At 42.0% G+C, this 13,396-nt stretch overlaps 1 protein-coding gene across 8 annotated transcripts in view; it reads left to right on the top strand.

The window, feature by feature from the left end:
• The window catches only part of dysf (dysferlin, limb girdle muscular dystrophy 2B (autosomal recessive)), a 122,775-nt gene that overhangs the window by 18,790 nt on the left and 90,589 nt on the right, over window positions 1–13,396 (top strand). For all 8 annotated transcript variants that reach the window (XM_028606135.1, XM_028606132.1, XM_028606130.1 and 5 more), the window contains exons 5-6: window positions 142–265; window positions 416–672. In XM_028606135.1, the coding sequence (XP_028461936.1) occupies window positions 142–265; window positions 416–672 (381 nt within the window). The remainder of the gene's footprint in view (window positions 1–141; window positions 266–415; window positions 673–13,396) is intronic.

The following is a 13,396-nucleotide window of genomic DNA, read 5'->3' as shown; positions in this document are numbered from 1 at the left end:
ACATAAGATCCTTATCTTTGTTTTCTTTCACATGTTGGACTTTTTGGAAATTAAAACTTCATGTTAACATCATGTTTCTTGCCTATACTTTGTACCAGCACTGATTAAACTATATAACTATGCATTTTCTGACTCCACTAGGCTACGCTGACCCTGCAGGTTTCCTACATACCTCCTGCAGGAGCGGCTCCAATGTTTCAGCCTACTTCCCACCCGGAGACTTTGCCCTATAACAACCCCAATGTGGAGCTTGACACTGTCACAAGTAATATAATTTGTCATTTTAAATCTATTAAATCAGTGCTGCAGTCTATATCCTCCCTGGAAAAACACTTGATCAAATTTAGTATGTAAAAATGGGATATTAGTGTCTCATTTTAGGTGGCTGAAGTAAATTTTACTTCTATCAATGTAGTGATTTCTCTGGACACTTTGGGCGAGGAGGATACAGAGAGTATGATGATGCTGGAGCCGACAGAGGACCAGGGTCCCGACGACGGACGCTCCATGGTTATCGTTGGTCCTCAGGGGCCCTCGGGCCAGGAGTCCCCTACTGCTCAGACACCTAAACGCTCACCACCATCCTACAACACCCATGGAGGGCTGAGGAAACGGAGGAGAGGTGCCAGCAGTCAGCCCAAACCGCTGCCCAACAAACCACAGGACTTGCAGGTATCTATAAAGCCTGGACATAGCCTGAATTTTAGAAACACAGAAGTCATGAGTCCTACAAGAAGTCTTTTTTTTGCAATATTTGTTTACATGTTTGTTTTTGCAGTTGGCTTTATTATAAATGGACAAAACAAGTTTATAATGGACAAATAATCAAAGGTAGCAAAACATTTTAAAATACACCACAGCCAGAACTTTATACATAGTTACAGTCAAGTATTTACGCTCTTAGTATACATCCATGGTAATTTGTACACATTTTGAACTTGACAGGCAACTGAAAACATTTCTCTCCAGGGGTTAATAAATGTTCACGTTCAATCAACAGGGGTCACTGTGGTTGTAAATTACTGTTGCACACTACACAAGTTGTACAATCAAAGCTGATGGCAGCCCTCGTCTCACTAGTTCATCTCTAATCTGGAGAAGAAAAAGAAACCGTGTAAAGTGGGAGCATTGTTATATTACAGCGGGTACGGAAAGTATTCAGACCCCTTTACATTTTTCACTCTGTTTCAATGCAGCCATTTGCTAAAATCAAAAAAGTTCATTTTATTTTTCATGAATACACCCCATATTGACAGAAAAAAAACCAAATGTAGAAATTTTTGCAAATGTATTAAAAAAAAAAAAAAAAAAAAAACTGAAATATCACATGGTCATAAGTATTCAGACCCTTTGCTCAGTATTGAGTAGAAGCACCCTTTTGAGCTAGTACAGCCATGAGTCTTCTTGGGAATGATGCAACAAGATTTTCACACCTGGATTTGGGGATCCTCTGCCAGTCTTCCTTGCAGATCTTCTCCAGCTCGATCAGGTTGGATGGTGAATGTTGGTGGACAGCCATTTTCAGGTCTCTCCAGAGATGCTCAACTGGGTTTAGGTCAGGGCTCTGGCTGGGCCAGTCAAGAATGGTCACAGAGTTGTTCCAGCCACTCCTTTGTTATTTTAGCTGTGTGCTTAGGGTCATTGTCTTGTTGGAAGGTGAACCTTCGGCCCAGTCTGAGGTCCTGAGCACTCTGGATTAGGTTTTCTTCCAGGATATCTCTGTACTTGGCCGCATTCACCTTTCCTTCAATTGCAACCAGTCGTCCTGTCCCTGCAGCTGAAAAACACCCCCATAGCATGATGCTGCCACCACCATGTTTCACTGTTGGGATTGTATTGGGCAGGCGATGAGCAGTGCCTGGTTTTTTCCACACATACCGCTTAGAATTAACACCAAAAAGTTCAATCTTGGTCTCATCAGACCAGAGAATCTTATTTATCATATCTGGGAGTCCGTCATGTGTTTTGGCAAACTCTATGCAGGCTTTCATATGTCTCGCACTAAGGAGAGGCTTCCGTCTGGCCACTCTGCCATAAAGCTCCGACTGGTGGAGGGCTGCAGTGATAGTTGACTTTGTGGAACTTTCTCCCATCTCCCTACTGCATCTCTGGAGCTCAGCCACAGTGATCTTTGGGTTCTTCTTTACCTCTCTCACCAAGGCTCTTCTCCCACGATTGCTCAGTTTGGCTGGACGGCCAGGTATAGGAAGAGTTCTGGTCGTCCCAAACTTCTTCCATTTAAGGATTATGGAGGCCACTGTGCTCTTAGGAACTTTGAGTGCTGCAGAAATTCTTTTGTAACCTTGGCCAGGTCTGTGCCTTGCCACAATTCTGTCTCTGAGCTCCTTGGGTAGTTCCTTCGACCTCATGATTCTCATTTGCTCTGATATGCACTGTGGGCTGTAAGGTCTTATATAGACAGGTGTGAGCCTTTCCTAATCAAGTCCAATCAGTTTAATTAAACACAGCAGGACTCCAATGAAGGAGTAGAACCATCTCAAGGGGATCAGAAGAAATGGACAGCATGTGAGTTAAATATGAGTGTCACAGCAAAGGGTCTGAATATGACCATTTGATATTTCAGTTTTTCTTTTTTAATAAATTTGCAAAAGTTTCTACATTTCTGTTTTTTTCTGTCAAGATGGGGTGGTGAGCGTACATTAATGAGAAATAAAATGAACTTTTTTGATTTTAGCACATGGCTGCAATAAAACAAAGAGTGAAAAATTTAAAGGGGTCTGAATACTTTCCGTACCCACTGTATATGTGTTTCTGAATCATCAGAAGTGTAGCTGACCTTTTGTTTAGTCCTTTATTTATTATAAATTCTGTTGTACCAGGATCATATATTTAAACCTGCAACTAGCCCCAGCAGGTGCAGTTATCTAATGCTTGACATGCTTTGATTTCTAATAAGAAGAGTCTGACCTGTTGGATGACGGTACTCTTGATGTAGTCTTGAGAAGGTGGAGATGGAAAGGAAAGCTTCATTCTCAAACCAAGAACAACTAGAAGCACAGTGATTCAACATTACAACACAGGCAAGAAAGCTGCTCAAACTGAGTAATACAGAGTTGACTAAGACGAGGTGTTCTATGTTTAGGCAACTCAAATTCCATTGCTCTCACTTAGCTCCGTTACGTAGCTTTGTATGTCCATTAAGAGATGATTATAAAGTAAAAGACATCAACATTTGTCATACTCACTTGTGTTTGAGATGTTGGTTAGAGGTGAGGGAGCTGTGTCTGTAGGTTTAGTAACTGGTGGTTGACTTGATGTAGTAGACGTAGAAGGAACAGTTGAATTCAGTGTAGTGCGGATTGTAGATAGTGGGATAGTTGGAAGGCAGTTGGTTGTAGTTTGTGATGTAGTTGTTGTAGTTAGTGGGTTAGTTGTGGATGGGGTTGTGGTCGTAGCTGGTATGGTTGTTGAGGGAACCTTTGTAGTTTGTGTTGTAGATAGTGTAAAGATGGTTGTCGTAGTTAATGGGGTAGTTGTTGAAGGAATCGTGGTTGTTGTCTGTATGGTTGTTGCAGGTGGCGTACTGATGGTTGTTGTGGTTAATGGGGTAGTTGTTGTAACGGTTGTTGTGGTTATTGAAGTAGTTGTTAGGGGACCTGTGGTTGTTGTTTGTGTAGTTGTAGGTGGCGTAGTGATGGTTCTGGTGGTCAATGGGGAAGTTACTGTTGTGATCATTGTTGTGGTCAATGGGGTAGTTGTTGGGGGACTCGTGGTCGTTGTCTGTATCGTTGTTGTAGGTGGCGTAGTGATGGTTGTTGTGGTCAATGGGGTAGTTACTGTTGTGATCATTGTTGTGGTTAATGGGGTAGTTGTTGGCGGATTCGTGGTCGTTGTCTGTATGGTTGTTGTAGGTGGCGTACTGATGGTTGTTGTGGTTAATGAGGTAGTTGTTGGCGGATTCGTGGTCATTGTCTGTATGGTTGTTGTAGGTTGCGTACTGATGGTTGTTGTGGTTAATGGGGTAGTTGTAATGGTTGTTGTGGTTATTGAAGTAGTTGTTAGGGGACCTGTGGTTGTTGTTTGTGTGGTTGTTGTAGGGGACGTAATGATGGTTGCCGTGGTTAATGGGGTAGTTGTTGGGGGATCCGTGGTCGTTGTCTGTATGGTTGTTGTAGGTGGTGTACTGATGGTTGTTGTGGTTAATGGGGCAGTTGTTGTAACGGTTGTTGTGGTTATTGAAGCAGTTGTTAGGGGACCTGTGGTTGTTGTTTGTGTAGTTGTAGGTGGCGTAATGATGGTTGTTGTGGTCAATGGGGTAGTTAATGTTGTGGTCAATGGGGTAGGTACTGTTGTGATCATTGTTGTGGTCAATGGGGTAGTTGTTGGGGGACTCGTGGTCGTGGTCTGTATGGTTGTTGGAGGTGGCGTACTCATGGTTGTTGTGGTTAATGGGGTAGTTATTGGGGGACTCGTGGTCATTGTCTGTATAGTTGTTGTAGGTTGCGTACTGATGGTTGTTGTAGTTAATGGGGTAGTTGTAACGGTTGTTGTGGTTATTGAAGTAGTTGTTAGGGGACCTGTGGTTGTTTGTGTAGTTGTTGTAGGTGGCGTAGTGATGGTTGCTGTGGTCAATGGGGTAGTTACTGTTGTGATGGTTGTTGTGGTCAATGGGGTAGTTGTTGTGGGATTCGTGGTCGTCTGTATGGTTGCTGTAGGTGGCGTACTGATGGTTGTTGTGGTTAATGGGGTAGTTGTTGGCGGATTCGTGGTTGTTGTCTGTATGGTTGCTGTAGCTGTTGTACTGATGGTTGTTGTGGTTAATGGGGTAGTTGTTGTAACGGTTGTTGTGGTTATTGAAGTAGTTGTTAGGGGACCTGTGGTTGTTGTTTGTGTAGTTGTTGTAGGTGACGTAATGATGATTGTTGTGGTCAATGGGGTAGTTGTTGGCGGAGTCGTGGTTGTTGTCTGTATGGTTGTTGTAGGTGGTGTACTGATGGTTGTTGTGGTTAATGGGGTAGTTGTTGGGGGATTTGTGGTCGTTGTCTGTATGGTTGTTGTAGGTGGCGTACTGATGGTTGTTGTGGTTAATGGGGTAGTTGTTGGCGGATTTGTGGTTGTTGTCTGTATGGTTGTTGTAGGTGGCATAGTGATGGTTGTTGTGGTCAATGGGGCAGTTACTGTTGTGATCATTGTAGTGGTTAATGGGGTAGTTGTTGGCGGATTCGTCGTTGTTGTCTGTATGGTTGTTGTAGGTGGCGTACTGATGGTTGTTGTGGTTAATGGGGTAGTTGTTGGCGGATTCGTGGTCGTCTGTATTGTTGTTGTAGGTGGCGTACTGATGGTTGTTGTGGTTAATGGGGCAGTTGTTGGCGGATTCGTGGTCGTTGTCTGTATGGTTGTTGTAGGTGGCATAGTGATGGTTGTTGTGGTCAGTGGGGTAGTTGTTGGCGGATTCATGGTCGTTGTCTGTATGGTTGTTGTAGGTGGCGTATTGATGGTTGTTGTGGTTAATGGGGTAGTTGTTGGCGGATTCATGGTCGTCTGTATTGTTGTAGGTGGCGTACTGATGGTTGTTGTGGTTAATGGGGCAGTTGTTGGCGGATTCGTGGTCGTTGTCTGTATAATTGTTGAAGGTGGCATAGTGATGGTTGTTGTGGTCAATGGGGCAGTTACTGTTGTGATCATTGTAGTGGTTAATGGGGTAGTTGTTGGCGGATTCGTCGTTGTTGTCTGTATGGTTGTTGTAGGTGGCGTACTGATGGTTGTTGTGGTTAATGGGGTAGTTGTTGGCGGATTCGTGGTCGTTGTCTGTATGGTTGTTGTAGGTGGCGTACTGATGGTTGTTGTGGTTAATGGGGTAGTTGTTGGCGGATTTGTGGTCGTTGTCTGTATGGTTGTTGTAGGTGGCGTACTGATGGTTGTTGTGGTTAATGGGGTAGTTGTTGGCGGATTCGTGGTCGTTGTCTGTATGGTTGTTGTAGGTGGCGTACTGATGGTTGTTGTGGTTAATGGGGTAGTTGTTGGCGGATTCGTGGTCGACTGTATTGTTGTTGTAGGTGGCGTACTGATGGTTGTTGTGGTTAATGGGGCAGTTGTTGGCGGATTCGTGGTCGTTGTCTGTATGGTTGTTGTAGGTGGCATAGTGATGGTTGTTGTGGTCAATGGGGCACTTACTGTTGTGATCATTGTGGTGATTAATGGGGTAGTTGTTGGTGGATTCGTCGTTGTTGTCTGTATGGTTGTTGTAGGTGGCGTACTGATGGTTGTTGTGGTTAATGGGGTAGTTGTTGGCGGATTCGTGGTCGTTGTCTGTATGGTTGTTGTAGGTGGCATAGTGATGGTTGTTGTGGTTAATGGGGCAGTTACTGTTGTGATCATTGTGGTGGTTAATGGGGTAGTTGTTGGCAGATTCGTCGTTATTGTCTGTATGGTTGTTGTAGGTGGCGTACTGATGGTTGTTGTGGTTAATGGGGTAGTTGTTGGCGGATTCGTGGTCGTTGTCTGTATGGTTGTTGTAGTTGGCGTACTGATGGTTGTTGTGGTTAATGGGGTAGTTATTGGCGGATTCGTGGTCGTTGTCTGTATGTTTGTTGTAGGTGGCATAGTGATGGTTGTTGTGGTCAGTGGGGTAGTTACTGTTGTGATCATTGTGGTGGTTAATGGGGTAGTTGTTGGCGGATTCGTGGTCGTTGTCTGTATGGTTGTTGTAGGTGGCGTACTGATGGTTGTTGTGGTTAATGGGGTAGTTGTTGGCGGATTCGTGGTCGTTGTCTGTATGGTTGTTGTAAGTGGCGTACTGATGGTTGTTGTGGTTAATGGGGTAGTTGTTGGCGGATTCGTGGTCGTTGTCTGTATGGTTGTTGTAGGTGGCATAGTGATGGTTGTTGTGGTCAATGGGGCAGTTACTGTTGTGATCATTGTAGTGGTTAATGGGGTAGTTGTTGGCGGATTCGTCGTTGTTGTCTGTATGGTTGTTGTAAGTGGCGTACTGATGGTTGTTGTGGTTAATGGGGTAGTTGTTGGCGGATTCGTGGTCGTTGTCTGTATGGTTGTTGTAGGTGGCGTACTGATGGTTGTTGTGGTTAATGGGGTAGTTGTTGGCGGATTTGTGGTCGTTGTCTGTATGGTTGTTGTAGGTGGCGTACTGATGGTTGTTGTGGTTAATGGGGTAGTTGTTGGCGGATTCGTGGTCGTTGTCTGTATGGTTGTTGTAGGTGGCGTACTGATGGTTGTTGTGGTTAATGGGGTAGTTGTTGGCGGATTCGTGGTCGTTGTCTGTATGGTTGTTGTAGGTGGCGTACTGATGGTTGTTGTGGTTAATGGGGTAGTTGTTGGCGGATTCGTGGTCGTCTGTATTGTTGTTGTAGGTGGCGTACTGATGGTTGTTGTGGTTAATGGGGCACTTACTGTTGTGATCATTGTGGTGATTAATGGGGTAGTTGTTGGTGGATTCGTCGTTGTTGTCTGTATGGTTGTTGTAGGTGGCGTACTGATGGTTGTTGTGGTTAATGGGGTAGTTGTTGGCGGATTCGTGGTCGTTGTCTGTATGGTTGTTGTAGGTGGCATAGTGATGGTTGTTGTGGTTAATGGGGCAGTTACTGTTGTGATCATTGTGGTGGTTAATGGGGTAGTTGTTGGCAGATTCGTCGTTATTGTCTGTATGGTTGTTGTAGGTGGCGTACTGATGGTTGTTGTGGTTAATGGGGTAGTTGTTGGCGGATTCGTGGTCGTTGTCTGTATGGTTGTTGTAGTTGGCGTACTGATGGTTGTTGTGGTTAATGGGGTAGTTATTGGCGGATTCGTGGTCGTTGTCTGTATGGTTGTTGTAGGTGGCATAGTGATGGTTGTTGTGGTCAGTGGGGTAGTTACTGTTGTGATCATTGTGGTGGTTAATGGGGTAGTTGTTGGCGGATTTGTGGTAGTTGTCTGTATGGTTGTTGTAGGTGGCGTACTGATGGTTGTTGTGGTTAATGGGGTAGTTGTTGGCGGATTCGTGGTCGTTGTCTGTATGGTTGTTGTAAGTGGCGTACTGATGGTTGTTGTGGTTAATGGGGTAGTTGTTGGTGGATTTGTGGTCGTTGTCTGTATGGTTGTTGTAGGTGGCATAGTGATGGTTGTTGTGGTCAATGGGGCAGTTACTGTTGTGATTATTGTGGTGGTTAATGGGGTAGTTGTTGGCGGATTCGTCGTTGTTGTCTGTATGGTTGTTGTAGGTGGCGTACTGATGGTTGTAGTGGTTAATGGGGTAGTTGTTGTAACGGTTGTTGTGGTTATTGAAGTAGTTGTTAGGGGACCTGTGGTTGTTTGTGTAGTTGTTGTAGGTGACGTAATGATGGTTGTTGTGGTCAATGGGGTAGTTACTGTTGTGATCATTGTTGTTGTCAATGGGGTAGTTGTTGGGGGACTCATGATCGTTGTCTGTATGGTTGTTGTAGGTTGCGTACTGATGGTTGTTGTGGTTAATGTGGTAGTTGTAACGGTTGTTGTGGTTATTGAAGTAGTTGTTAGGGGACCTGTGGTTGTTGTTTGTGTAGTTGTAGGTGGCGTAGTGATGGTTGTTGTTGTGGTTGATGGGGTAGTTGTTGTAATGGTTGTTGTGGGTATTGAAGTAGTTGTTAGGGGACCTGTGGTTGTTGTTTGTGTAGTTGATGTAGGTGACATAATGATGGTTGTTGTGGTCAATGGGGTAGTTGTTGGCGGATTCGTGGTTGTTGTCTGTATGGTTGTTGTGGTTAACGGGGTAATTGTTGGCGGATTCGTGGTTGTTGTCTGTATGGTTGTTGTAGGTGGCATAGTGATGGTTGTTGTGGTTAATGGGGTAGTTGTTGTAACGGTTGTTGTGGTTATTGAAGTAGTTGTTAGGGGACCTGTGGTTGTTGTTTGTGTTGTTGTAGGTGGCGTAGTGATGGTTGTTGTGGTCAGTGGTGTAGTTACTGTTGTGATCATTGTTGTCGTTAATGGGGTTGTTGTTGGGGGATTCATGGTCGTTGTCTGTATGGTTGCTGTAGGTGGGGTAGTGATGGTATTTATGGTCAATGGGGTAGTTTTTGCGATGGTTGTGCTTTGTGTGGTTGGTTTAGTTATGGTGGTTGTAACTACTGGTGTAGTTGTTGGACAAATGGTCACTGTTGGGTCTGTAAACATAAGTGAATACATACTGTAAATGGAATATACTGTAGATTACATGTGAACTTTATCACTTAAGGAAATCACTAATGAAATTTCAAACACTTAAAAAACAAGGAAGGTTTACACACACCGTATCCAACACTCAGAATGACACATCGGAGCTCAGAGTGATACTTGGTCGAACTGTTGAGATAAATCAATATAGTAGCTTATTCACGAAGTTCGATAACTTTCTTACATAATATAATATAATAATATACAAGGTTATATGTCAGTTAACATTAACCCCTGCAAAACCACTACTACATTTTCACACATTGTTGTTGTACGAATTACACATACAATATATAATATTTTTATTTTTAATAAATGAGCTTTAGAGGTGCTGTTAGGTCAATTTTTCCATCTACAGACAGAGGCAGGCTAGCTGTTTCCACCTGTTTCCAGTCTTTATGCTAAGCTAAGATAGCTGACTTCTGTATTCATCTGTACAGAGATTATGAGAGTGAAATCAGTCTTCTCATTAAACTCTGTGCAAGAAATTGAAGGAACCGGTTTGCGAAAATGTGAAAATATTCCTTAATTTTCCTATATTTGAGACCACAAGAAGTTATGTCAAAAGTGGATTTTTAAGGAAAAAGTAACTGCATAAGCAACTGATAACATTCCACATTCTCTTTTTAGAAATCTAGGACACCATTTATTCCCACAACTCCTTTCTTACATTATATTTATACAGACATTATAATATTTTGGTATGCATTAACAGGATAAAACACCTTTGCTATAAGAAACACAGATCATAGTTTTCCATATACATTGCTATAGGGTAAGGTTCATGGGACAAACGACTGACTTGGAAACTGCCTGGACAACAAAGCAGATCGGGTGGCTTTCTCCATCTTCTTGTTCAGATGGCGTCCATCTCAGGGTGTACTGTCCTGTTCCTGATGTAGTCTGGACTATGTTGCTTGGTCCGCTGAACAGCAGCTCAGAAATTCTTAAACAACAGAAGAAGAACTGGTTTGGCAAGTTAAATGCCATTTTTAAAACTACCCTACCCAAAAATGAAGCAAAACTTTTTTTTGTCACAACAATAATTGAAATTCAATCGAAAGTCTCACCTGGAATGAATACTGCATTATTAGGCCTAACAAAAATAATTGTTTGGTTCCGGTTTCCGACCGACCCTGTCAATTTATGTGCGACCAAATTTATTTGATGAGCTTGGAGGAGAAATTATACAAATTAAACAGAAACAGAAACATGAACTATATGTTGTGTTTAATGTCGTTCAAGAGGATGGTAACGTAGCAAGCAAACACGATCAAATGAAAGGTAAACACCTTTAGAGTGCTCTAACGTTACAGCAAGTCCCTGTGGCTCAATGGAGGTGGCTAACAGCAGTGAAGTTAATGACAACTTCACAACACAATTTATTTGGATACGAGCGTTGCATTATGGAAGACAGACGGGATTCTGAACAGCGATGCCCGCGCTACACACACACACACACACACACACACACACACACACACCGATATTTCAGTCTGCGCTGTCCACTCTTTTTCACCGCGCTGTGCAAACACAGCTCTATTCTGCAAATAGCGACTTTTTACAAACAAGCTAAAATGAAAGATGTCAGTTTGTAGTCTAACTGTTTATCATAGTTTGCAATGAATCTTAAATTTTGGACAAACTCTTGTAAACTTAGATGCTGTCTAAACGAACCATCCTCTCCGCTGGCGCGGTAAACCTGTGGATGTATAAGACCAAAACAGATACATGTGGCTACTTAATATGCACGTGAAGGACGCCTCACCATGTTGTAAAGGAAAAAAAAATCCTATCAATCCCTTGCTGCCACTGGGAAAAAGATTTAAATAAAAAATAAAAAAAATTCGCTATTGACCTCAACTGATAACTAACCAGAACCAAATAATTTTTTTTTTTATGCCCTATATTTATGTTTAAGCCACTGTGTATTTCCTAACAAAACTATAGAGTTGGTTCTGTTGCACCTGTTGCACTCTTGTCAAACCTGTCTTTTTTTATCAGTGTTACACAACACAATTGTGCACCTAAAAACCTTGGCATGAAAACCATTTGTGCCTGGTATTAGATTAGTTTTTCATATCTAACCAGAGAACATTTTGCCTATGTACGTTCTTTTAAAAAAAAAAAAATGTTTGACTTACGTGGAGACATTTGCCTCTGCACTGATGTCGATTTGCAAGGCCTGATTGACAGAGGTGTACAGATGAGCTCCGTTGGCTGGGGTTGGAGGCAGGAATGTGGGCAGATAGAGTCCCGCTGTGCAAGATGGCACTGCAGGATCCACTGGAACAATAAAGAAAAGCAAAATGTTTTGTTGTCGGTTCGTCCATCCATATGTTCACCCCCAGACTAGAATAGTAAAGTGTTTTATTGCCATAAAATGATGTCCAGACATTTGTAGTACCCATATTATTATTATTATTATTATTATTATTATTATTATTATTATTATTATTATTATTATTATTATTTATATATCCTATAGTGTTACCAGTAGGTCAAGACTTTCACCTATTCTGTGAAAACTCTTGACATCTATTATACAATTTGGAACAAACTTGCTAGCTGTTTACAGTGCTGGATCCAATACATTTTAAAAATGTCACATTAAGACTAAACTAGAGGTTTTGACAAAAATCATTGAATCAAATGTTGGTACTATAATTTAGGGGTCTTATCTGCAATTTTCTAACAGTAACTAGTGCTAGCAGAGGAAGCATCCAATCCATCATTGACATTATTAAATACCTTATAAGATTATAATGACTGCCAAATAACTTTGATTATATACACTCTTACCCCTTAAAGCAAACTGGACAGGTATTTTGCTGATAGCATTGTTGGTAGTTATGATTGTCTTCGACCCGTTGGTTTGTGTCAGGGTGATAGTCTGCCTAGGAAAGTCCTCCATCACCAGCTGTACGACGTACACACCTTCGTTACTGCTCAGGGTGGTGCTGAATGACAGAGTACAAGACTGCAAGAGAACAAAAAGGGACATGAGGTCAAAATATGCAGTTTGGAATTAAAGTTAGGCAAATCTTTTTATCTACATTTTCCAAGTTTGTTTATAAGGACAAACCCCTTGAGATGTATCAGCTCGTTTTCGAGGGGGTTCCAACTAATACATCACAATCAATACATAACAATGAGGAGTGACAAAATAAAAAAAAATACAATTATCAGTACAACGACAACATTACAACCACTGGGTGGCCAAATTGGTCAATAATACTGTAGATTAACAGAAAAGTGTGAGTGGATCACCAAGTCCAATCCGGTATAACCATTAGATATAAACAGTAGGTACAAACAGTGACGGCTTCATTGACAATAATTGCAGTCCATCTTTAAGTGAGAAGACAGGGCACGCGTAAACATACCAACTATTGAAATGGATCTTATAGCAACAACTCAATTATTACTGTCTGCTGGGGCTTTAAACTTAAAAGGCAATTCTGTTCGTTCGCAACACAAGAGACATACTAATAGAGCTGAAGCAAACTGCCGAACTCCGTAATTTGAGGTAAAAGGTACAATATATTGTGAGAGCAATATACAATGTACCGTGATTTGAATGAGAGTTCATAATCAAGCCATACACCAAGACATTTTATTAACTTTATACCGAGTAGTGCCGTCATTAAATGTTATTACGCAGGGACCAGGTTTGGATTTGACTTTCTGTCTGGTACCAAATATCATAATATAGGACTTTTTTTTGTTGAGCAAAAGTTGATTATGTAAAACCCAATCTTGTAAGAGGTTGAAATCGGACTGAAAAGAAGCTTGAATTTGTAGTAGATCAGGTTTAAATTTATATATGACATATTATCAGCATAAAGTTGAAAACTACAAAATCATTTGCATAGAAGGAAGTGAAGTTCTCCCAGTGTTGAGCCCTTAGGCATACCTTTTGATAGAATCAACAGATCAGATTTACTTCTGTGTATGACAACAATTTGTTTCCTGTTTTGCAAGTATCAACTGAACCACAAAACTGTATGTGTTTTGTAGCGACTTTACTGACTTACTCAGTGGATTGCAATGGAGTCATTTTCAAGCGTCACTATATGTTTACTTTGGCTACTCACTGACGAGGCACTGAGAACAGACGGGGGGGTGCACGAGTCACACTCAAACAGCGTTGAGTTTCCATATCTGCATCTAACATCATCTCCGTCAGGGTCAAATGCCAACAGGTTGAAAACTCTCTGACAGTTTGAAGGAACTCTAACAAAAAGAAACA

This window comes from Perca flavescens, chromosome 19, assembly GCF_004354835.1.
Source record: "Perca flavescens isolate YP-PL-M2 chromosome 19, PFLA_1.0, whole genome shotgun sequence".
Classification (NCBI taxonomy): Eukaryota; Metazoa; Chordata; class Actinopteri; order Perciformes; family Percidae; genus Perca; species Perca flavescens.
This window is presented reverse-complemented; position numbering and strand designations above follow the sequence as displayed.